Source organism: Pan troglodytes, chromosome 22, assembly GCF_028858775.2.
Source record: "Pan troglodytes isolate AG18354 chromosome 22, NHGRI_mPanTro3-v2.0_pri, whole genome shotgun sequence".
NCBI classification, from domain to species: domain Eukaryota; kingdom Metazoa; phylum Chordata; class Mammalia; order Primates; family Hominidae; genus Pan; species Pan troglodytes.
Window position 1 is genome coordinate 32,151,903 of NC_072420.2, and position 25,939 is coordinate 32,177,841.

At 45.2% G+C, this 25,939-nt stretch overlaps 1 protein-coding gene and 1 pseudogene across 4 annotated transcripts in view; one reads left to right on the forward strand and one right to left on the reverse strand.

Annotated features, from left to right (window-relative positions):
- LOC134809257 (collagen alpha-1(I) chain-like) overlaps positions 1 to 25,939 on the reverse strand; it is a 216,527-nt gene that overhangs the window by 102,116 nt on the left and 88,472 nt on the right. Inside the window, exons 2-3 of one of the 4 annotated variants that reach the window (XR_010154529.1) lie at positions 22,547 to 22,599; positions 19,791 to 19,886 (exon numbers count right to left, since the gene is read on the reverse strand). The exons of 1 other annotated variant lie outside the window; for it this stretch is intronic. Coding sequence is in view for 1 of the 3 variants with exons in the window: in XM_063803692.1 (XP_063659762.1) it covers positions 22,547 to 22,599 (53 nt within the window). In the remaining 2 variants the exon portion in view is untranslated. Of the gene's footprint in view, positions 1 to 19,790; positions 19,887 to 22,480; positions 22,600 to 25,939 lie in introns of all 4 variants that reach the window. 2 more of the 4 variants (XR_010154530.1, XM_063803692.1) reach the window with 2 other exon arrangements.
- Positions 11,010 to 11,772, forward strand: LOC104002782 (mitochondrial transcription rescue factor 1-like; annotated as a pseudogene).

Here is a 25,939-nt window from a genome sequence, read left to right on the forward strand (position 1 = left end):
GAATATGGCAATGTTGGAAGGCACAAGTTGGCGACAGCAGAGCCACAATATGGAAGGAGCCTGGGTCCTGGAATCACCATTTGGTAAAGAACTTTTATGTGGACAAGAAATAACCTTTTGTTGGGTTAAGCCACTGTAATTTCAGACTTTGTTCCAGGATTGAGCCTTCCCCACCTAACATACAGGCTTCCTATCTTAGACATAGCAAGTAAGATCTGGAGGTCACTGAAGAAAAAAATTGACACTTGTTAAAATAATGAAGACTTAATTCAAAACTATTGCTGAGCATGGTGGCTCATGCCTGTAATCCCAGCACTTTGGGAGGCCAAGGTGGGTGGATCACTTGAGCCCAGGAGTTCGAGACTAGCCTGGGCAGCATGGTGAAACCCCATCTTTACAAAAAAAAAAATTAGCCAGGCAGGGTGGCACATGCCTGGAGTCTCAGCTACTCAGGAGGCTGAGATGGGAGGATCATTTGAGCTCAAGAGGTGGGAATTATAGTGAGCTGAGACAGTGCCATTGCACTCCAGCCTGAGCAATGAAATGAGACCCTATCTCAGAACAAACAAATATATATATATATATATATATATATATATATATATATATATAATAACAATAAGGGTATTGTAACAGGGAAAAGAGATCAAGCTCAACTCCAAACACAGCAAGGACAAGTGAGAACTTACAGCCAAGGAGTGAAGCTGAGAGGGTCAGTCAATGGACAATTACTAAGACGTAACATCAGGAGTAGGGAGATTTTTTTTTTTTTTTTTTGAAACAGAGTCTCCCTCTGTTGCCTAGGCTGGAGTGCAGTGGCACGATCTTGGCTCACTGCAACCTCCGCCTCCTGGGCTCAAGTGATTCTCCCACCTCAGCCTCCTGAGTAGCTGAGGCTACAGGTGCACGCCACCATGCCTGGGTAATTTTTGTATTTTTAGTGGAGACAGGGTTTCACCATGTTGGCCAGGCTGGTATGGAACGTCTGACTTCAAGTTATCTGCCTGCCTCAGCCTCCCAAGGCGCTGGGATTACAGGCATGAGCTACCACACCCAGCCGGGAGATTCTTGCAATCTTGCAAAACTGGCCTAACAGAATTCTTGCTAAAGACAGGCCAAGGACTTACACATCAAAGGTGGAAAATGAGGAACTTGATCAGATTATCAAGGGTGGTCAGATATCAAGAATGAAAGGATAACCTAGCAGGATTCTTTGCGAAGACTGGAATGGATAAGCCAAAGAGAGGATGGGGCCAGGGCCACAGCCTAGTCAAAAAGAGGGCTCAGAGGAGCCTGACTACAGTTTCATCAAGGAGGGAATTATTGTCAAGGTAGGGCTCAGAATTCTGTATTTAACAAGCTCATTAAGATTTAGAAAGAAAAATAAGCTGAGGAAGGAGAAAGACCATGCACCAGGTCACATATGCAAATATGAGACGGCCAGGACCTGGAGAAGTCTCCAGGGACTGGTCAGGTTGGATCCAGTGTTTCAATGAACTAGTGTATTAAATAGCAAATTGCAATGCGGCTCCTACGTACATGTTACCCAGGATTGAAAGCAACTTTGAACTGCCTTGGAGCAATTTCCACAGAAAGCGTATCTGCCTGAAAAGTAGAAACCTTGGACTGTGGAGTTTCATTTTACAACTTTAACTCTGAAAAAACAAAGGGAAAAGAGGATGGAAAGGAATGGGTTACAAAAGTGCCCAACATGGGACAAGGCCAGGGCTGTTGGACTCCCCAGCTGCTTTTGGTCATTGGGAATAATTAAACCCCCTAGTAACAGACAAGAAATAATGAACAGACATATCAGGGCCAGCTCCCCAGATATTATAAAAGCATGGGAAGTAGGGGAGGCAACATCTTCCCACAAGACAATTACAGTAGAGATGCGTCCATAACCCAGAGTCTATGGACCACGCTGCTGTATGTCAGTGGTTTAATTCTTTTCCTTTTAAGGAAATATCTGATATTTTAATGGTTTTTTAAACGTTATCATGCAGAGCTAAGTGTTAATATTCTTTCAATGCATTCTCCTGCTTTTTAGCCTCTCTTGCCTTCCTTGCAAATCTGCCTGTTGAAGCCCTCCTTGACCATCAAGGACCAGTTTAAATGCCCTCATGTAAGAAGTCTCACCTGACCCACAACCACCACCACCCACCACTGGAATAAAATCCCCTGATATCAGACTCCTGTGGTCCATCAGTGGTGAATCTCTTTTAGCTTCTGAAATATAATTTCTGATGTTTATTAGAGGCAAAAAGAATCATATTTTATAGCCATGGTTTCTACAATGAGCCCTGAACTATTGTGGTTTTCCAAGTTTTCATTCTCAAATAAGCTCAGAGCATCCCTATCCCTCCTGCAAATCCCTAAAAACTGGAATTTGAAATTCACTGTATGCAACATAAATCTGACTGGTTACATAATATAAAACATCAGACAGAGCTGGCTTCCATTCAAGTCATTTAGAACATGTTTCATAAAAGCTGAACCTCATGGGAGGCAGCCTCTCAAAGCCAAAGCAAAGCTGCAGTTCATCCTTAGACCCTCCTTGGTCTCAAATTAAAATATCCAGGAGGATAGAAATTGATGAGATTTCATTAAGTAAAAAATTTCATGAAAATCAAGCCTAACCTCTGTAGCTCCCAGCAGCGGGACCTGTGTTTATATGAGCAGCATTAAAGATAAGCTGTCCCACGGAAATTACAGCAGCAGTTATCAAACAACTTTAATGCACTCTTAAGTAGAGGCACTAAAATTTAGAATTCGCACTGGCTTTTCTGTCGTTCACGGCGTGGCGCTGAGTCAGCCTGCAACCACACAAGAAAACAGCTGTTGAGAAATACAGCTTCCTGATTTAAAAATAAATCAGTAAATTTCTACTAAAAGTTTCTGCTAAATTCCTTATTGCATTCTATTTCGAAGGAGGGGTGAAATATCTAGAATGCCACAATGGTTTTTAAGCATAAGGGGTTGGATCTGATGAATTTCGTGTTTGTGCTCTGGGACTTTACTAGAAAAAAATGAGGGATAGATGACTAATTGTGACAACATTAATTTCATACTTACATTCCCCATACGGCATGAAGCAAAATTTGTCAGCTTGAGGGAAATGAGACTGGACTAATTATCAGGACCTCAGCAAATAATGATCCAATATCCAAAGAACTGCAGTCTGCCATGAAATATTTGACAATTCTTTTAAAAAGTCAGCAAACTTTTCTAAGAGAATGCAGGCCAGGCGCGGTGGCTCACGCCTGTAATGCCAGCACTTTGGGAGGCCAAGGTGGGCGGAACACCTGAGGTCGGGATCTTGAGACCAGCCTGACCAACATGGTGAAACCCCATCTATACTAAAAATACAAAATTGGCAATGCATGGTCGCACATGCCTGTAATCCCAAGTACTTGGGAAGCTGAGGCAGGAGAACTGCTTGAACCTGGGAGGCGGAGGTTGCAGTGAGCTGAGATCACACCATTGCACTTCAGCCTGGGCAACAAGAGCGAAATTACATCTAAAAAAAAAAGGAAAACAAAAGAACAGAAGAGAAGAGAAAAGAAAGAACAGAATGCAAAGACAACTACTGCTTTTGATATAGGCAATTTTATGACCAGTAACAAGTAGATGTTGCTATGGGAAATGTCTCCTAGCATATGAGATACAACATCAAATGTCGCAGGCTAATGTGAGAAACAGTCTATGATGATGAGTGAATCTTGACTTTGAGCAACACACGGAAACTCCAAGGCCTCAGGTTTTGTTTTTAAATCTATTAGATAAAGAATCTAGGCTCATTGTATTACTGTGCCCCTGCTGGCTTCAACCTTCTGTAATGCTAAGACCAGCCTTACTCTGTTTAATACGTGTGTCTTCCAGAATGTTCTTTAACCACAGTTCTTCTGTATGTCATTTCCTCTGGTTTTGCTGAAAGAGGGGCAATGGCTACTCCAAAAGACTCCTTTATGTAAGTTCCAAACTTTGTGGAAAATAATCTGGTAAATCCAGGAGATGTTATATTCCCACTTGCCATTCTGGATGTCGTCTATTAATTCCAATTAATAGGGACACAGCTCATTGGTGACTGCATGGAATTCTATCACCCCAAATGCTCACCTCTCACTGCCTACCCTGCAGAAATCTCAGGCACTCAAACTGCAGGCAGTATCCAAAGACCTGTTCTCTTCATCAGGAGACCCAGGAGATCCCCAATCCTTGTAAAATTCAAGAGTTTATTCAAGACTATCAACCATTGTTTCCTGGATCGGACTATACCCGTTACATTTTAACAGCCCTCTCTGACTCAGGGACATGAGTACAGCCAGGGGGAGGAGGGGAGGAGAGACGGTAAAGGAGAGATTGGGGTTTTGTTGGTTGTATTTTAACGTTTGAGTTTTGGGAAGGTTGGTTTCATGGTTTTACTTTTGGTTTTTTGAGGACTATGTTTGTTTTTATTTTTATTTTTTTATTTTTGAGACAGAGTTTTGCTATTGTTGCCCAGGCTGGAGTGCAGTGGCACGATCTCAGCTCACTGCAATCTCCGCCTCCCAGGTTCAAACTATTCTCCTGCCTCAGCCTCCCAAGTAGCTGGCATTACAGGCACCCGCCACCACACCTGGCTAATTTTTGTATTTGGGGTAGAGGCAGGGTTTCACCGTGTTGGCCAGGCTGGTCTTGAACTCCTGACCTCAGGTGATCCACCTGCCTCAGCCTCCCAAAGTTCTGGGATTACAGGTGTGAGCCACCTCGCCCTGCCACTGTGTTTGTTTTTTAACTTACCCTACCATTGGCTGAAATTTCTGCAGCTGAAAAATAGAAGCAAGCTCTAGTTGCTTTCTACTTAAGATAGGTATGTAAGTCCTGGCTACATCATGCCTCATGACCCAAACAGCCATTCTAGGGGCACAGGCAGCAGGCAGCATGCATAATTCCATCTGTCTCATGCTAAGATTCACGGGTGATCACTTCCAGAGAGCATGCTGAACTTCTAGTGAAACTTTACACACTGAAAACTTACACACCACACTTTCATGGTGGACTGCAAGGTCAGTGTTTATGGACACTACTGAGAGAAGGCCAGGGAGAGTGATGAAGTATGAATATGAAAGATGCAGAGAAGGCAAAGAAAACAGAAAAGAAACACAAAGCTTATGTCCCTGACATAACGATGGGAGACAGTCACTCACCACAAACAGGAAATAGAACAAGAAAGACCTCTAGCCACAGTGGCAGGCACCATAGCAGCAGCCGGGCCACGCTCAGCCAACCCACCAGAGCCTTTTCGTGCAAAATGTTATCGATGTGCTGCACATCTTCAGTGAAAACAAATGCTAAGCACAGAAAAGTTGCAAATCTTGCAGTAAAAGCAAAACAGTAAAGTTCACATAGAAATACTTTATTCATCTTAAAGAAAAGATTTACTTTGAAGAAAGTAGGGTAGCTGGAGACATTCTTGGAAATTCTGGTTTGCAAAACCATTGGTTTTGTTTACTATCAGGGATTTTGTGTTAAGACAAATGATATCAGTATCATTCTTACCCCTATGAACCACAATTATTACGGCCATTGTGGACCTTAAGGTAGGACAGGATAGGGTAGGATAATAAGAAAGATGGAAAAGTAGGCCAGACACAGTGGCTCACACCTGTAGTCCCAGCACTCTGGGAGGCTGAGGAAGGGGGATCACTTGAGCCCAGGAGTTCCAGACCAGCCTGACCAACAAAGGGAAACCCCAACTCTACAAAATTTTTCTTTCTTTATTTTACTACAGCTGCTAGCAACTGGGAAAAAAAATTTTTTTTTTAATTAGCGGGGTGTAGTGGTGTGCACCTGTAGTCCCAGCTCTCAGGAGGCTGAGGTGCAACACTGCTTGAGCACAGGAGGTCAAGCCTGCAGTGAGCTGTGTTCATGCCACTGCACTCCAGCCTGGGCAACAGAGTGAGACTCTATCTCAAGAAAATAAAAAAAAGGAAGAAAAGCAAGGGAAAGGAAAAAAGGAAAGAAAAATGGAGAAAGTAGAGAAAGAGGAAAGAAATTCTCTTAAGACCAATAAACTAGAATAAAGGAGGAAGAATATGAGAATGGTCTGAAAGTGTTAAAAACTGAACTGTGAGTTCGGAGAGAAGAGGGGCAAAAGCAAATGGAAGTGAAGAGACTGTGGCTCATGTGTTTCCCTGAAGCATCTACAGGAATGTTGGTCAGATGCCTGCTGGCCTGAGAAATGAGGAGGTGGACAGTGACCAGGGATGAGTGCTTGTACTAGTCAGGGTTCTCATGATAAACAGAATCTATACATATGTACATATATGCACAACACACATGTATATATCTGCATAAAGAGATTTATTATAAGGAATTGGCTCATGTGATTATGGAGGTTAACATATCTGAAGATCTGCAGTTGGCAAACTGGAGAACTAGGAGAGCAATGGTGGAGTTCCAGTCCAAGGCCGAAAGCAGGAGGGAAAAAATGATGTCCTAGCTCCAAAGAAAGTCAGGCAGGAGAAATTCCCCCTCACTCAGGGGTAGGGCCAGAGTTTTGTTCTATTCAGGCCTTCAACTGAAAGGAGAGGAGGAGAGACGAGGCCAATATCTTTCACTCAGTCTACTGATTTCAAGGTTCATCTCATCCAAAAACACCCTCATAGAAACAACCAGAATATCTGACCACATATCTGGGCACCTTGTGGCCCAGTAAAGCTGACACACAAAATTAACCATCGCAGCACTCATTGTGTAATAGGCCCCAAGAAAAACACACGAGGAACACTGGTTACTGCTAAAACATCTACAATGACCAAGATTAGAGGACAGAATCGAAATTAGAAGTGCAACTTGGAGGCCAGGCGCGGTGGCTCATGCCTGTAATCCCAGCACTTTGAGAGGAGGAGGCGGGCAGATCACCTGAGGCCAGGAGTTCGAGACCAGTCTGGCCAACATGGCAAAACCCCATCCCTATTAAAACACAAAAGAATTAGCTAGGTGTGGTAATGCGTGCCTGTAGTCCCAGCTACTCAGGAGACTGAGGCACGAGAACTGCTCGAGCCTAGCCAGCAGAGATTGCAGTGAGCCAAGATTGTGCCACTGCACTCCAGCCTGGGTGACAGAGCGAGACTCCATCTCAATTAAAAAAAAAAAAAAAAAAAAAGAAGTGCAACTTGGAGAAGCCCAAGGAAGGTGCTGAGCATGGAGGTGTCTTGCAAATATTCCTTTCCAGCTCCACCACAGACCTCAGGCTGCAACTTCCCTGTCACTCAAGACTCCACAATCAGAACTGTGGCAGCTCTCAGAACCTCTACAAGACAGGATGGCAAATCCTCAAATTATAGGCATGGGTTTCGGGTCAGAAAGTCCAGCTCTGCCAAGTGGAGTCCCCTGGCATCTACTTCTGAAAGTCCCTGTGGCCTAGGTACTTGACCTCTCCCAACCTCAGTTTTCCCATTTGCAACAGCAAATATAACAGTGCCCACCTGCTAGGATTGGCTTGTTTTGGTTTTTTTTTCTGAGACAGGGTCACTCTGTCACCCAGGCTGGAGTGCCATGGTACCATCATGGCTCACTGCAGCCTCAACTTCCCAGGCCAGGTGATCCTCCCACCTCAGCCTCCCGAGTAGCTGGGACTACAGGCACACACCACCACATCCAGCTAATTTTTGTATTTGTGGTAAAGATGGGGTTTCACCATGTTGCCCAGGCTGGTCTTGAACTCCTGGGCTCAAGTGATCGTCACACTGTTGTTTCCCAAAGTGCTGGGATCACAGGTGTGAGCCACCGTGGCTGGTCAGGATTGTTATGAGATGAGAAAGAAGCAACGGATACTAAGGAATTAGCCCAATACCAGACACATACTAGGTGCTCAAAAAAACAGTCATAGTTCTTTTTGTTTTGTTTCTTATTTTATTTATTTATTTATTTGAGACAGAGTCTTGCTCTGTCTCCCAGGCTGGAGTACAGTGGCACAATCTCAGTGCACTGCAACCTCCAATTCCCAGGTTCAAGCAATTCTCCTGCCTCAGCCTCCTGAGTAGCTGGGATTACAGGCATGCGCCACCATACCCAGCTAATTTTTTATTTTTAGTAAAGATGGGGTTTCACCATGTTGGTCAGGCTGGTCTCGAACTCCTGACCTCAGATGATCTGCCTGCCTCGGCCTCCCAAAGTGCTGGCATTACAGGTGGGAGCCACTGCGCCTGGTCTGTTTTTTAATTAAATGCTTGTTCCCTCCACAAAGTTTCTGCCCAGAAAAACACCAGCCACTTCCACAGAGAAATCTTCCTGGCAACTGTCACAACTCCCTTTTCTTTCTATCCAGGGTAGGCCTGGTTTGCAGTCAGGCAACTGACTATGTCAAGTACCAAGAGAGGTCCCTACAGATTGACCAAGCCTAGGCAGAAAATGTTCACACTGAGGCATAACTGAATTAGGCAGAAAAGCAAATGCCTGGCAGGTTGGTTGAGAGGAAGGCCAGAGGGGTCTGGGGGACTTCCTTTGGGCAGCCAGGCCGATAATCAGGCAGCAACCACGTAACTGGCCTTGCCTCTTCCCTCCCCACAGAATATAAGGGATAATGGAAGGAGCTGCTCGTGAATCGTGCAGCTGCAGCAAACAGGCCTCCTGGGCCCCGAAAGCATTGCTACCCTTTTCCCCACTGCCTGTTATTGGACAAAGGCAGGATGCAATTTCCCTTCTTCCCAGAATATACAAGACAACTCTGTATCCTATCATAACTGGAATCCTGCAAATTACCTCTTTTCAGAGAGGCCCCATCCAACTTCCCTACAGAAACAACAGTGCCTCTCTCCTACTCCAAGGAGAAGCACGTCCGAGATGTTTTCTTGGAATGTTTCCTTGACTTTCTGCAAGAAGCAGGTCGTGCTTAACGGTGCCAGCTCCTCCTGTAGCTCTATTGTTAGGAAGTGTCACTCTTGCCCCTGGGCACCCTGCCTCCCACCCAGATCCGAGATTCTTCAAGGCAGAACAGGTGCTGTCTCTCTGCACATTGCTTTCCTGGGCCTGGGAAAATGCAGAGCACATACCCAAAGGACCTCAGTGAAGGGCAGCATTGACCCACAGAGGCACCAGGGGGACAGGGGGACTCTCTTCCCTCCTTGAGAGTTGTATTAGTCTGTTTTCATGCTGCTGATAAAGACATACCTGAGACTGAGTAATTTATAAGAACAAAGTGTAATGGACTCACAGTTCCACACGGCTGGGGAGGCCTCACAATCGTGGCAGAAGGCGAAACGCGTGCCTTACATTGGTGTCAGGCAAGAGAGAGAATGAGAGCCAAGCGGAAAGGGTTTCCCCTTTTAAAACCATCAGATCTCATGAGACTTATTCACTACCATGAGAACAGTATGGAGGAAGCCACCTCCATGATTCAATTACCTCCCACCAGGTCCCTTCCACAACATGTGGGAATTACGGGAGCTACACTTCAAGATGAGATTTGGGTAGGGACACAGCCAAACCATATCAAGAGTCTATCAAAACAGTCCTTGTGGGCTTCAGACATCATTAAGCAGCTCCTAATCCATCTAGTGGTCAATTAAGCTAAGAAGCTTTCCTCTGAGATTCTCAGAGGAAAAAAAAAAAAAAGGTTCGCTCTGGATGGATATGGCTGAGGTCCCACATGCTAGGACAGGCCCCAGCATCTGCGTCATCCCGTGGAGCAATATGCAGCTCCGAGGCCAGCATAAATCAGGCCCGGAGCCACAGGTGCGGCCAGCCCACCCAGCCACAGGCATGCCACAGCGCCATCCATCACACGGTGGCTGCCCAGCCACCAGCAGAGTCGGCCACGGGGACAGGAGGACTTGGTGACTGGCTGCCAAACAGCAGCATGTTTGATTTAGTATTATCATATTTTTCTCATGAATTTTTAAATTCAGATAATTCACCCCGTATTACTTTTATAGATGTATATATACACACTGCATACAGGGAAGTTAGCCAAGTCTACACATGACTGAGTAATCCAGTTTCAATGACCTTGATGATTCTAACATAAACAAAGTCACTGGGCCTAAGTGGACCGCAGTCTGTAGTTCAAAGAAAGAGCAAATGCGGTGGCTTGGGAGGGGTAATGGGAAATGTGGCCAAAGACATCCCAGGAAGGACAGACAAGCTCCAAACCAACACAGCAGAAATGTGGAAGTGAAGCAATTTGTTCATAGAGAAAAGGATGGACAATTAAGCCAACACCAGGCACCAGGCTCTGGGAGAAACTCAGTACCAGACAGAGTGAAAGCATATGTGTGTGTGTGTGTGTGTGTGTGTGTGTGTGTGTGTGTGTGTGTGTGTGTGTGTGTGTGACACAGAAAGAGAGAGAGAAAGAGAGATAAAGAGAGAGTGAGAGATACAAAAACTAGTGTTTAGGAAGATGGTTTACCAAGGACATGCCCAGGAAAGTTTGAGAGTACTTCGTGAGTGCAAGGATACTGAAAATGACAAAGAAAAAGAAGGGTCAGTGCTAATACCCAGACTAAAAATCTGGTGGCTGGAAGACTGGAGGTGATGCTAATAGAGATGAAGAAGTTGGGAGAGGGAAAACAGTAAGTTTGGGTTTCAGGTTGAACTTCCAAGATTGGCAGACCACCTTACAGAGGGCACATCCTAAGGTGATCGATCCCAAATGATCCATGTTCTTGTATAACCCCTCCCCTTGAATGTGGGCAGGACATGACAAAATGATGAGGTGTCACTCCACTGATTATATTTCATTATGTAAGATTTCATCTAAGCAGGCTGGGCCTTGAAAAAGCAAACTGCCGAGCTCAGGAGTTCAAGACCAGCCGAGCCAACATGATGAAATCCTGTCTCTACTAAAAATACAAAAGGTTGGCCAGGCATGGTGGCACACACCTGTAGTCCCAGCTACTCGGGAGGCTAAGGCATGAGAATCGCTTGAGCCCGGGAGGCAGAGATTGCAGTGAGCCAAGATCGCACTCCGGCCTGGGCCACAGAGCAAGATCCTATTTCGAAACAACAACAACAAAAGAAAGGTTATAAGCGCCATGGCTATGACTAGTGTCAAATTGCTTGCCGTTGTTTTAAGAAAACCAGATACCTGGATTGGACTCTGGGGTGTTCTCCGAGGGACACCTTCGTCACACAAACTCTGTACTTCCTGGAATCGATATAGCACTAAGTTACGTGCACCAAATTATAAAAGACTTATCCATAATATTTTCTCACTGAAATTCTCAGGGCTTTTAATATCTCCAGAATATATTTTTCCATTTTCCATAAGACTCAAAAGTAATAAAAGCTCTAATAAATCTACTACAAAGTCACCGCAAAAAGTAGAAGATGAAGAGGACTCTGATGAAGACAGCGATCATGATGAGATGAGTGAGCAGGAAGAGGAGCTTGAGGATGACCCTACGATAGTCAAAGACTATCAAGACCTGGAAAAAGAGTGCAGTCTTTTTGGTATGACGATGTCCTGAAGACAGGCCTAGATATTGGGAGAAACAAAGTGGAAGATGCGTTCTACAAAGGTGAACTCAGGCTGAATGGGGAAAAGTTGTGGAAGAAAAACAGAACGGTCAAAGTGGGAGATACACTGGATCTTCTCATTGGAGATCTTCTGGATCCAATGTATCTGGGAGATATATTGGATCTTCTCTTTGGAAAGGATAAAGAAGGAGGAACCGAGACAGTGATGAGGATTCTCCTGAAAAAAGTGTTTGAAGACTGAAAGTGAAAAACACAGTGGTGTTACGGCGGTGGAAAAACTTAAAGTTGCCTAGAAAGAGAATGTCTAAATAAACGGATTGCTTTTTGCAATACAGCTGCTTTCTAGTGGTAGAGGAAGCAGTCAAAGAAAAAAGAAAAAAGAAAAAAAGAAAATTGCCATGTTGGAACTGCCTATGAAGGGGCTGTGTGGCAGGAACTGTGGGTGTCTATAGGTAGGGAGAACGGCCTCTAAGCACTGAGGTGGCCTCCAGCTGACAGCCATTAAGAAGCCAGGGGGCAGGGCATGGTGGCTCACGTCTGTAATCCTAGCACTTTGGGAGGTCAAGGTGACCTGAGGTCAGGAGTTCAAGACCAGCCTTACCAACATGGCGAAACTCCATGTCTACAAAAATGCAAAAATTAGCCGGGTGTGGTGGCGCACGCCTGTAGTCCCAGCTACTCGGGAGGCTGAGGCAGGAGGATTGCTTGAACCCAGGAGGCAGAGGTTGCAGTGAGATTGTGCCACTGCACTCCAACCTGGGCAATAGAGTGAGACTCCATCTCCAAATAAATAAATAAATAAATAAATAAATAAATAAATAAATAAATAAATTTTAAAAAATAAAAAAAAGAAAGTGCAGTAAAATGAATACATTTACATGGGTTAAAAAGGAAATGGCCAAAAATGGGGGAAAAATAAATGTGCTACAAAGACCAACATGACCTGGCCTGCTTGACCTCACTGAACCTTCTATACGCTCCTTCTTGCTCAGCCTGGTCCAGGCACACTGGCCACCTTTCTGTTGCTCCCACTCCAGCATGAGCTGTTATTACCTCTTCCCAGAATGCTCTTCCTCCATAGACACATTTCCTTCCATTGTTTGCCCAAAGCCTTTCCCATAAATGCCTACCCTGACCAATGTATTTTTAATTGCACTCCAGTTACCTCATGAGCTGCTGTACTTTTATCCAGACCATTTATCACCTTCTGCCATGCTATAAGATTTACTATTTGTTATGTTGATTGTTTTTCTGTCTCCCCCTGCTAGAATGCAAGCTCCACAAAGACCGATTTTTGTCTGTATTTTTTTTTGCTGATAAATTCCAAGATTTCAGAACAATACATAGTACAAAACACATGCTCAGGAAAATATTTACTGAATGGTTCAAGGCAGTCATTAAGCAATGAGATTGGTCTACATGTATTACTGTAGTAAGATGTCCATGAGATCACATAAGGTTAAAAATTTTAAGAGCATGTCAGAAAACAACATGTGTACTATGATCCTTTCTTATATATGTAAAAAACAAAAACTCTCCTTTCCAAGCAATCCATTCCTGAAGTCTTAACACGGGCCAGAGCAAGGTAGGCGTTCACACAGGAAGGGGAGGCCATGATGTCACTGAGTAGGGTGTCCAACCCAACCCAGCAGGGTGAGGAAGGGGCCATGTGGAATAGCAGCCCAGCACGCGTGTCCAAGCCAAGCATGACAAGGAGGGCATCCATGTGGGAGGAGGTAGAGCCAGGAAATAGAGATTGGTTACAAACATGCCAGTTGACCAAATACGTAAAGATATGAAGGATAATGGGCACCAGAGTTTTGCTTGTTGGAGAAGCCATTTAAATGTGGAAAAGGAGAAAACTAGAATGAACCTTGTGCAGCTGAATCAGAATTGAAGGCATCAGTGTGAATTCATGTGTGTGAAGATGTAACTCCCTAGTGAGCGTCTGGGGATAGCGACTCCCCAATAAGCAGGGAGCACACCTTAAGCCCAGATTTTGGTTTCTACGTTCTGGTGTCCACTAAAAGAAACCACGACTCCTTAGAGAAATGGCTGGTTCCCCTGCTGGGGCAAGCAAAGAATAAGATGAGCCTAGAGTCCAGGCACGGTGGCTCACACCTGTAATCCTAGCACTTTGGGAGGCTGAGGGGGTAGATCACCTGAGGCCAGGAGTTCGAGACCAGCCTGACCAACGTGGAGAAACCCCGTTTCTACTAAAAATACAAAATCAGCCAGGCATGGTGGCACATGCCTGTAATCCCAGATACTTGGGTGGCTGAGGCAGGAGAACTGCTTGAATCCAAGAGGCAGAGGTTGCAGTGAGGTGAGATCATACCATTGCACTCCAGCCTGGGCAACAAGAGTGAAACTCTGCCTCAAAAAAAAAAAAAAAAAAAAAAGACCCTAGAACATAGGCTAGAAAGTAAGGAAGTACTTAAAGAATGATAGCACAGAGAAACAAGCTCCTCTCAGCCAGATGAGTGGCAATATGAGTATCAAAATAATTTAATTTTAATTTTTTTTTTTTGAGATGGAGTCTCACTCTTGTCGCCCAGACTGGAGTGCAGTGGTATGATCTCAGCTCACTTCAACCTCCACCTCCCAGGCTCAAGCTATTCTCCTACCTCAGCCTCCTGAGTAGCTGGGATTACAGGCACCCGCCATCACGCCCAGCTAATTTTTGTACTTTTAGTAGAATGAGAGTAATGGAATATAGGCCACTGAACAAGACACAGTCAACTATGAGTTAATAGTAGAACAGCTCAAAATCTGGACCACCAGATGGGAAGCGCTAGAACACAGCAATTCTGTGACGCTGTTGCCAAAAATGCAGAACCAGATTCTAATTGTGGAAAAATTATCAGGCAAACCAAAATTGAGGAACCTTCTAGAAAACAATAGCCTGCCATCCTCAAAAGTGTTAAGGAAACTCATGGCTGTCAAGGAAAAACTGAGGAACTGATCTCAACTGAAGGAAACCACTAAATGTGATGCATGATTCTGAACTAGATCCTTTTGCTTACAAAGGACATTCCAGGAACAAGGGGAGAAATCTGACTGGGGTCTGAGGACTAGAGGGTGGCAATGTGTCCGTGTTAATTTCCGGATATCAACGGCTATCTTGCGATTACACAGGAGAATGTTCCTGGTTGTGGGAAGCACACACTGAGAATTCCAGGGTAGCAGAACATCAATATGTCACTACACTCAAGTGGTTCCAGAAGGGGGTTGTTGGAAGAGAAATCTCTTTTGCATTATATTCTTATCTTTCTGTGACTGTTTAAAATTTGTATATTATCTAAAGAATAAAACATTTGCAAAAAATGGTAGGCTGGTCCACAGATCATTTCTGGAAGGGTGCAGGAGAGATGGAGGAGGCTCAGGAAGGAAGACTCTCCTATCAGCTTCGCAGGGACACTGTGGCACAGAGAGGGTCATACCTGGCGGAACCCAGGACCAGGTGCGTGAGGATCAGTAGCCTCCCTGCCGCCCTGGCAAGGGTGAGCTTCCTTGAGCTCCTGTTCCCATATCCGCTTGTCACTCAGGGCAAAGGGCCTTTGCCAGGGAAACTGGGAAACGTCTGCTGCATTTGGAAGACTTTTTAAGATAAGATGAAAAAGTTGGCAAATTTCTCACACTGCTTCTTTCATTATTATTTTAGGCTGCAAAGAGGTTTGTGATGTGCTACAGTTGATCAACTTTCATGTTTTTAAAACTTTTTACTTGGAAATGTTTTACGGTAGGTACATAATCCCCATGTACTCACGATATAGCTTCAGCTACTCAATCCTAGTTTGCTATACTCCCCCAACACTGGCTTATTTATTTTGAAGAAAATAAGCATCCTATTCTATCATCCATTAATACCTCAACACTTATTTCTAAAAGAGAAGGACCTTTTACTTAAACATCATCCCACCCACCACCCAAAAATCCTTAACACCACCAATTAACCATTCCCTGTTTAAATGTCCCTGATTCTGTCTGCCTCTCTCTCCTTCTCTCACAGTTGTTGTGTTCAAATCAGGATCCATACAAGACCCAACATTGCACTTGGTTGATTTGATTCTTCCACAGATTCCTTCTATTTCTTTTCCTTTTGCAATGTTTTTCACAGTTTTCCTTTTCCAGTTCAACATCTTTGCAGTTTAAGATGCTCCTCTCTCCCTCCTTTTTACTGACTCCCCATGTCTCCTCCCTGATCATTTTTTTAGAAAATTTCTTATTAACAAATCTTCCATGGGCCCAGAATACGGGCACTTTATGTTCAGGCTCCGGCAGGGAGCTCAGAGGAGGAGGTAGAGAGCTCTGCTAATCCCAGCACCAACTTCACAGAAAACAAAAGTGCAAATAAATTCCACAGAAACACCCAGACGGTCATTGCTGTACCATTAGCCAAGATTTGGGTGCACCACTGTCCCTCTTAGCTTCCTCATCTTTAAATTAAAGGCATTGAAAAAGATCATGATAATGACAGCAATGACAACGACATTAACAGGACATTTAATATTTGTCCAAAGGTCCCTCAAGATTCCTTCCAGTCAAGACTTTCTCTGTGATTTTAACCATCAAACATACTTCAATATATTAGTGAAGAGCAACATTCTGGTTAGGGGGGAGATATTTCATAAATGACAAATGAAAAGTAAGACAATGATAACAAAGGAACGGAGACCACAAATGTAGATGACAAAAGAAAACTACAGTCATTGTCTTATCTAAATTTGAATAACATGCTATGTTTCAAAGCACTTTCTTATACATTAGCAAATCTCAGCCACACTAATAGGTAAATGATAAAGAATGGTATAAAAGGTTAATAATGGTGGAACCTTGGGTATGCAGGTGTTTCACTAAGCCAGTGGATCTCAACCAGGGTGATCTTGTGTCCCCCCACCTCCTGCCTCCAGGGGTCATTTAGCAATGTTTGGGGACATTTTGGTTGTCCCAGCTAGGAAGGTGTCCTGACCTGTACTGGGCAGAGGCCAAAGCTGCACTGAAATATCCTTCAATACTTGGCACAGACTGCACCACAAAGAATTATCCAGCCCACAATGTCAGTAGTTCAGAAACTGAGAGATCCTGAGATAGGCAAGTCCTCTTGTTACCCAACAGAAACTGTACTAGACCAGGGACTGGGGAGGCTACTGAGGCCTGAAGGCACAGGAAGTCAGACACCTTGTATTACAATCCTCCACACTGTGGGCTACCCTAACACATGAGGTTCGATAAAACAATCGGCCGGGTGCAGGGGCTCACGCCTGTAATCCCAACACTTTGGGATGCCAAGGTGGGTAGATCACCTAAGGTCAGGAGTTCAAGACCAGCCTAGCCAACATAGTGAAATCCGTCCCTACTAAAAACACAAAAATTAGCTGGGCATAGGGGGCGGGTGCCTGTAATCCCAGCTACTCAGGAGGCTGTGGCAGGAGAATCGCTTGAACCCGGGAGACGGAGGTTGCAGTGAGCCAAGATCACACCATTGCACTCCAGCCTGGGCAACAAGAGCGAAACTCCATCTCAAAAAAAAAAAAAAAAGAAAGAAAAAGAAAAAAGAAAACTGTCCTGGTTTGGTTTTGTTACCGAGATAGATCACAATATATATTTCTGAGTCTGAACTTTTCCCTCAATGTATTCTTCTTGGGAAACTGTACTTACCAGACACTGTCCAACTGAAGAATTTACCTGCTTAGCAGACCTGTCTCTGAATGACAGCACCTGTGCTGATTTAGACAATGGGCACCTGCATCCTTGGGAACCCTTTACTCTAATGGGAGTGACTGACAATGAATACGTCCATGAGAAAGAGTCAGATGGCCATGAGTGCCATGACGAGAACAGAGCCGGAACAGGAAGGGGAGGGGAGGGAGGGGTCTGGGGAAAGGGCTGCTACTTCAGCTTAGGTTCTCAGGGAAGCCTGTCCGGGGAGGCGATATTTGAGCCAAGACCTGAAGGAAGTGAATGGCTAGCCAGGCAGAGCTTGGAAGGAGAGTATTGGGGGCATGCAGTGGGAAGGCCTGCAGCAGGGGCACGCTGCGTGTATTCTAGTCCCAGAAGGAAGGCCTCTGAAGTGCCCTAAATGAGGAGGACAGGAGGTGAGAGAGAGGCGGGGCCAAATCCCTTGAGGCCTCCTAGTCCCAGCAGAAAGTCTAGCTTTCAAACAAACTATAATGGGAAGCCATTGGAAGTTCAACCGGAGGAGTAAGGAGACTTGATTGCTATTGATTGATTGATTGATTGACTGAGACAGGGTCTTGTTCTGTCACCCAGGCTGACTGCAGATCAAAGCTCACTGTGGCCTCAACCTCCCAGGCTCACACGATCCTCCCACCTCAGCCTCCTGAGTAACTAGGACTACAGGCACGTGCCACCATGCCCAGTTAATTTTTTTTATTTTTTCATAGAGATTGTCTGGCTATGTTGCCCAGGCTGGTCTCGAACTTCTGGATGCAAACTATTCAGATCCCTCTAGCTATTCTGTGGAGAATGGACATTATGCAGGCAAGAATGAAGAAGAAAACCAACTGAGAGGCAACTGCATTAAGAATCTTACTGAAAATCAAAACCACCCAAAAAGAGAAATATCTGCCATTGATAAAGATATTCCAAAGAAGAATTCACTCCTAAAAGCTATTTCAAAAGAAGAGAAAAGGCCCCAGATGTTTAATTATTAGTGGTCTCTTTCCAGTAAGGGTGCTGGGCAGTGTTGCCTCCCCACCCCACCCTAGATGGCGTCCGCAACCAGAAACTCTGGTGTGAAGCTATTAATAACTTTCTCCAACAGGCTGGGACTCTGGGATTTGACCATCAGGGGGTGGTGAAGAGCACCCACCATCTGGGAGAAGCCTGGCCAGAGGGAGCAATGCACAAGAACTTTTGGACCAGAGTAACAGTGAATATAAGCTCAGATCTGCGTGGTATACTCTCTCTCATATTTTATTTGTGTTCTTCAGTGTTCTGGTCTCCCAGTCTTCAAAGAGCCAACTGGAGCCGGATGGTGCATGGGAAAAACGGAGGCTGAGACTCTCAGCCTGAGGTTCCATTATCTTCCCCTCTTTTTCCTCAGGGTGCTTTTCCTCGTACTTATTATTCCCAGCCAGCATGGCAACAAGATCCATGGGGGACCCACACCCAGATTACAGTGTGGATCTAGAAAATGCACCAAGGAAGCTCCTCTGCAGGTTTTAAACAAGCCCCAGGTCAGTCTAGCACGTGGTAGACTCCAACTCCCCAGGAAGTTAGCCTGAGACCTGAAGCTGAAGCCACTGCCCATATTAAGGAGTTTGTCCTCTCCTCCCTGACATACCCCAGGCAGTAGTGGGTGGGTGGTCAAGCATCGGAGGATGATCCTCTGTCCCTGCCTTTCTTCTACCATCTCCTTCAACCACACACACATAAAGGCAGGTAGCAAAACCCCACAATCTGGGCACCACTTCAGAAGTGCCACTGTTCAAGGTTGGGCATGGTGGCTCACACCTGTAATCCCAGCACTTTGCGAAGCTGAGGCGGGTGGATCACCTGAGGTCAGGAGTTCGAGATGAGCCTGGCCAACATAGTGAAACCCCATCTCTACTAAAAATACAAAAATTAGCCAGGTGTGGTGGTGTGCACCTGTAATCCCAGCTACTCGAGAGGCTGAGGCCAGAGAATCACTTGAACTGGGAGGCAGAGGTTGCAGTGAGCCAAGACAGTGCCACTGCATTCCTGCCTGGGCAACAGAGCAAGACTCTGTCTCAAAAACAAAAATGAAAAAGGAAGTGCTACTGTTGAAGAACAAGTATAGACATCCCCGCATCCTAAGAGGTGCTTCATCCACCCAAACTTAAGCTTCACACTTCAAAGACTGTTAATTACACATTATGACACCAATTATATCTGAATGCATTATAAAACAGAATCTTTGGTAAGCTATTTTACTGTTTTAATTCTTTTCTTCCACCATTTTTAATAAACTCCTGTTTTTATATTAAGATGCAATTTAAAAAGAAAAGTCCTTTAAAATTTCAATCTATTTCATTTTTTTTACATAAAGAATTCAATAGCCATCCATTATAATGTAGCACACAATATAGCCAAAGGAAAAATGAATAACTTAGATAAAACAAGATGAATTCCATTTAGGGGGAAAAAATACAAGTCTACGTATTTTGAAAGCCCTTAGCATGAAATAGTCAATTAAAATATGGGGAACTCCCGACCAAACACAGATAAAACAAACTCCTGACCTCAACTCCTATGAAAGAGAAAGCTTTACTCTGTAAAAGAAGAGGGCACAGCGAATCGGGTCTCAAAATGCTGAATTTGAGGCCAGGTGCAGTGGCTCATACCTGTAATCCCAGCAGTTTGCAAGGCCAAGGCGGGCAGATCACTGGAGGTCAGGAGTTCGAAACCAGCCTGGTCAACATGGTGTAACCCCGTCTCTACTAAAAATGGAAAAAATTAGCTGGGCGTGATGTGCATGTCTGTAATCCCAGCTACTCAGGAGGCTGAGGCAGAAGAATTGTTTGAACCCGGGAGGCGGAGGTTGGAGTAAACTGAGATCACGCCACTGCACTGCAGCCTGGGCAACAGAGAGAGGCCCTCTCTCAAAAAAATAAAAATTTAAAAAATTTAAAATGCTGAATTTGGGGACTGCCAGCATTCAATTATCGATGAAGTAAAAGGACACCATTATTTAGTGTGAGCCTACCTATGCTGAATTACATTTCAAATATAAGGATAATGCCTCACGTGTACAAGAGTAAACAAGGAAAATCAAATAATTTTGATCCTTTTGTGTGTGTGTGTGAGACCTGATCTCGCTCTATTGCCCAAGCTGGAGCACAGTAGTGTGATCATGGCTCACTGCAACCTCAACTTCCCAGGCTCAGGTGATTTTCCCACCTCAGCCTCCCGGCCAGCTGGGACCACAGGCATGCGCTACTATGCCTGGCTAATTTTTCTATATTTTTGTAGACACGGGGTCTCTCCATGTTGCCCAGGCTGGTCTCGAACTCCTGGGCTCAAGCGATCCTCCCGCCTCAGCCTCCCAAAGTGCCGGGATTACAGGCATGGGCCACCATGTGCAGCCAGTTTGGATACTTTAAAGCCACAGTTTGTAAGCTACAAATTTCACATTCACATGTACTAAGGCTGAACAATGTGTCGAGGACGAGAAGTATTCCTGTGTGATCCATCTACTACAGCCTTATTCATCCTTTGTTTCTCTTCTAACCCAAAGATCAGCAAACTTTTTTTTAAAATAAAGGGCCAAATAGTAACGATCTCAGGCTTTATAGGCCATATTTCACAACTACTCAACTCTGCTGTTGTACCAAGAAAGCACAGCTATAAATAACAGGTACACAAAGGAGTATGGCTGTGTTCCAAATAAAACTTTATTTACAAAAACAGGCCCATAGGCTGTGATTTGCTGACCCCTATTCTAGTTCTCAGGGTGCTAGAAAGGAGGAGTGAAGCAGAGATACACTTAAGACACTCCTGTAAGAATACAGTAGGAATAAGCAAAGAGATCCAGTTGATCCGAATGTATCCACCAGGCATGGCCGATTACACCCAGGAGTATTCTTGTAAGACAAAAACCAAGTCTAGAGGTATTAGGCTGGTGCAAAAGTAATTGCGGTTTTTGCCCCTGAAAGTAATGGAAAAACTGCAATTACTTCTGCACCAATCTAATACCAGGGAGGCATCATTTCTCAACAACCACATCTCTCAGACACGAGGGCCTCTCCCTCACAGAAGCAGCAACATTCCGTCATGGGGTTTATCCCCTGAACTGCACGTCCACTGGAGATTCTATAGTGACCTCTCCAAACTGCCTACCTAACCCCACTTTTTTGTTTTTTTGTTTTTTTGTTTTTGAGACCGAGTCTCACTCTATTGACCAGGCTGGAGTGCAGTGATGTAATCTTCACTCACTGCAACCTCCGCCTCCCAGGTTCAAGCCATTCTCCTGCCTCAGCCTCCCAAGTAGCTGGGATTACAGGCACCTGCCACCATGCCCAACTAATTTTTGTATTTGGAGTAGAGATAGGGTTTCACCATGTTGGCCAGGCTGGTCTCCAACTCCTGACATCAGGTGATCCACCCACCTCGGCCTCCCAAAGTGCTGGGATTACAGGGGCATGAGCCACCAAGCCCAGCCAGCCTGCCTCTTCTTATGTCTAGCAGCACACCAGGGCTGGGGACGCAGGCTGTGGTCACCAATTCAAAAGAGGTAACTGCTCTACCAGGGAGTGACCTTACCCAGGAACTAATCAACAACTCGATGAGAGCTCAAGACATAAGCCTTTCAACTCCAGCTTTGAACTCTTACCTGCCGAAGGGCCGAGAAGAGCCCACTGAGCCCAGAGCAGCCATGATCAACCACTGTCACTTCACAAACCCCAAATACATGGGTTCTTCCTTCTCCTGGACACATCTTCCTCTCACACTTCACACTCCGCCCGGAGCAAACCCTGTCAATTCAACCCTCAAAGGGTTCCAGAATCTGCTGCATCTCCATCGCCAGCAGCCCATTGCCAGTACCAGCTACATCGCCAGCACCCTCATCACTGTCACCTCCTAATTGGTCTCCCTGACTTTGCTCTTGCCTCACTTCCAACAGAATATTGTCATGTTAAAAAAGAAGTAAGAGGCCGGGTGCAGCGGCTCATGCCTGTAATCCCAGCACTTCGGGAGGCCGAGGCAGACGGATCACCTGAGGTAAGGAGTTCGAGACCAGCCTGGCCAACATGACGAGACCTCATCTCTACTAAAAATACAAAAATCAGCCAGGCATTGTGGCGGGCACCTGTAATCCCAGCTACTCAGGAGGCTGAGGCAGGGGAATGGCTTAAACCCAGGAGGCGGAGGTTGCAGTGAGCCAAGATAGCGCCATTGCACTCCAGCAACAGAGTAAGGCTCCATCTCCAAAAAAAAAAAAAAAAGAATAGGGGGTGAAAATCAACAAACAGCAGGCACAGATTTGGGGCTAGATAATAGACAAATAAGTGAAAAAGCAAATTTATTCACATACCCTTGATGCCCCTAGAAAGTCCTTCAAAGCACATGACAGGCGTATATGAAAGCGTAAACTGCTCACCATATGACCGTCAGGCTTCTGAAGCTGTTTACATCTGGAATGCGACCATCAACCTGGAAGGTAAGAAAAACAAACAAACAAAAAAACTTCTGAGTGACAAACAGCTTCCACAAAGCCCATCCATTTTATTCCACAGAAGAAAAAGAAGTGTGTCATTTATAAAACTCTACCAGAGGAGGCAACAGCCATCGCTAATAACAGAGGAAAGAAACAAAGGCCTTAAAATTAGAAGCAGAGGAGCAGAACCATCCAGGACCTTGAAATAAAGATGGAGTCCACACAGAGTCAACCCCGGCACATCACCCTAACAGCCTTCTACAGTAACAATATTCCTAGGTCGGCAACACAGGCTCAACCAGGCTCAGAATCCTGTTCAAGGACACAAGATGAGTAATAAGTTTTTATTCTATTTTTATTTTTATTTTCTTAAGATGGTTAAAATTGCACGAGGCGCAGTGGTTCACACCCTAATCCCAGCATTTTGAGAGGCTGAGGCTGGCAGATCACTTGACCCCAGGAGTTCAAGACCAGTCTCGGCAACACGGCAAAACACTGTCTCTACAAAAAATAAAAATACAGGCCGGGTGTGGTGGCTCACGCCTGTAATCCTAGCACTTTGGAAGGCCGAGGTGGGTGGATCACTTGAGGTCAGAAGTTCAAGACCAGCCTGGCCAACATGGTGAAACCCTGTCTCTACTAAAGATACAAAAATTAGCCAGGCGTGGGGGCATGCACCTGTAATCCCAACTACTTGGGTGGCTGAGGCAGGAGACTCCCTTGAACTCGGGAGGCGGAGATTGCAGTGAGCCAAGATCGAGTCACTGCACTCCAGCCTGGGTGATAGAGCAAGCTTCCGTCTCGGAAAAAAAAAAAGAAAAAGCCAGATGCGGTGGCTCACACCTGTAATCCCAGCACTTTGAGAGGCTGAGACACGAGAATTGATTGAACCCAGGAGGCGGAGGTTGCAATAAGCTGAGATGGCACCACCGCACTCCAGCTTGGGGGACAGAGTGAGACTCTGCCTAAAAAAATAAAAATAAATTTAAAAATAAAAATGAAAAATATCAGCCTGGTGCAGTGGTATGCAACTGTAGTCCCAGCTACTAGGAAGGCTGCGGTGAGAGGATTCCCTCAACCTGGGAGGTCAAGGCTGCAGTGAACGGTGATTGCGTGATTGCACCACAGCACTCCAGCCTGGGCAACAGAGCAAGAACCTGTCTCAAAAAAAAATTTTTTTTTCAAAGCTAATATATTCTTATTTTATTTTATTATTTTTATTTATTTATTTATTTTTAGTGCAGAGTGCAGTGGCAAGATCTGTAGTCTTGAACTCCAGAGCTCAAACGATCCTCCCACCGCAGCCTCCCAAGTAGCTGGGACTACAGGCATGTGCCACTATGCTTGGTTAAAAGCTAATATATTCTCTTAATAAGGGAGGGAACAGCTTTCAAAGAAAGACAGAATTAAGATGAATGAGTAAAAGCTGAGGCAGATTTCAGCCCTTGCTTGAGACCAAGGCAGGGCTTCTTAACAAGGAGAACCAGCCTATAAGGGCAGTGACTGGGCCCCTGGCAGTGAGTAGTGATCTTCTTTTTTTTTTTTTTTTGAGACGGAGTCTCGCTCTGTCGCCCAGGCTGGAGTGCAGTGGTGCGATCTTGGCTCACTGCAAGCTCCGCCTCCCGGGTTCACGCCATTCTCCTGCCTCAGCCTCCGGAGTAGCTGGGACTACAGGCGCCCGCCACCACACCCAGCTAATTTTTTGTATTTTTAGTAGAGACGGGGTTTCACCGTGTTAGCCTGGATGGTCTCAATCTCCTGACCTCATGATCCGCCCTCCTCGGCCTCCCAAAGTGCTGGGTTTACCGGCATGAGCCACCGCACCTGGCTAATTTTTTTGTATTTTTAGTAGAGACGGGGTTTCACCGTGTTGGCCTGGCTGGACTCGATCTCCTGACCTTGTGATCCGCCCGCCTCGGCCTCCCAAAGTGCTGGGATTACAGGTGTGAGCCACCGCGCCCGGCCTTCTTACAGGTCTTGATATTTCAGGCGAGGTTGAACTAGAGGTCCTTGAGGATCCCAATCAATTCCAAGGTTTTATGATGGGTCATGTCAAAGCAAAAAATTATTCTGACACTTTTTACAAATGGTAAGGCAGACGTTATTTAGGATTACAACAATAGGTGTCAAGGTCATTGCAACAGGGAGAAAGATTGGGCTCAACTCCAAATACAGCAAAGACATCTGGAGATCAGTAGCCAATGAGCGGGGGAGGCGTCTGTGGAGGGGAAATTACTAAGAAAAGATATTAAAGTCAGGGGGATTCTTGCTAACTCAACTTAACAGGATTCCTGCTGAAGGCAGGTTGACTAAGACAACAAGGATAGGGACAAGGAACTTGATCAGGTGTGATCAGATATCCAGAATAGAGGATATCTCTCTAAACTCATCTAGCAGCTCTCTAACTTTAGTAGTATTCTTGCTAAAACTAACTGGGAAGGCCTGGAAGGTGGGGGTGGGCTAAAGGCCTAGCTGAGAAGGGGGCTCAGAGAAGCCAGATTCAAGTTTGGTCAAGGAGCAAGTCTTCATCAGTAATAGTAACTCCAGGGAACAGAGGTCCTGATACCTCGAGGTGGTGCCCAAGGCAACAGGGAAGTACTAGCCAGAGCAAAGAGCAGAATCCAGATGTCCTGGCCTCAAGCTCAGTGGGGTGAGTTGTAGCTGGTGCCCAGTAATACCTGACACCACATAACACCTTCTAGTTTCTCCATTTCTTCCCACGTATAATTGCGCTTTTTTGCAAAATCTAGAAATGGCCGTTTCTAAACATCAAGCTACCATACAATAAGGGGAAACTACCTTTGCACATAATGCCACGTGAGCAATTTATATACAATTCCCTGTGATATCGAGGCAGATTGAGTCATCATCATGAAAACAATGAGGCTTTTCAAAGTGGCCTTGTAATGACAGGCATATAAATAAAATAGGCCAAAAAAAAAAAAAAACTGAAACTAAAAGACTGGATTTAAAAGCCTCTGGCAAAAACCAGGAAGCTTGCGATCACTAACAGAATTACTAAACTACCCTAGCAAAGTTAAACAAAGTTCCATAATACCCAAATCCAAAAGAGAGCATTTAAAGCTGACCCCAGCCAGGTCAACATAGCAAGACCCCATCTCCACAAAAACTTCTTTTAAAGATTAAGTGGGCGTGGTGGCACATGCCTGTTGCCCTGGCTACTTCAGAGGCTGAGGCAAGAGGATCATTTGAGTCCGGGAGTTCCAGGCTGCAATGAACTACGTTTACAACACTGTACTCCAGCCTGAGTGGCAGAGTGAGAGTCCCTGTTTCTTAAAAAATAAAAATAAGGCCGGGCGCAGTGGCTCACACCTG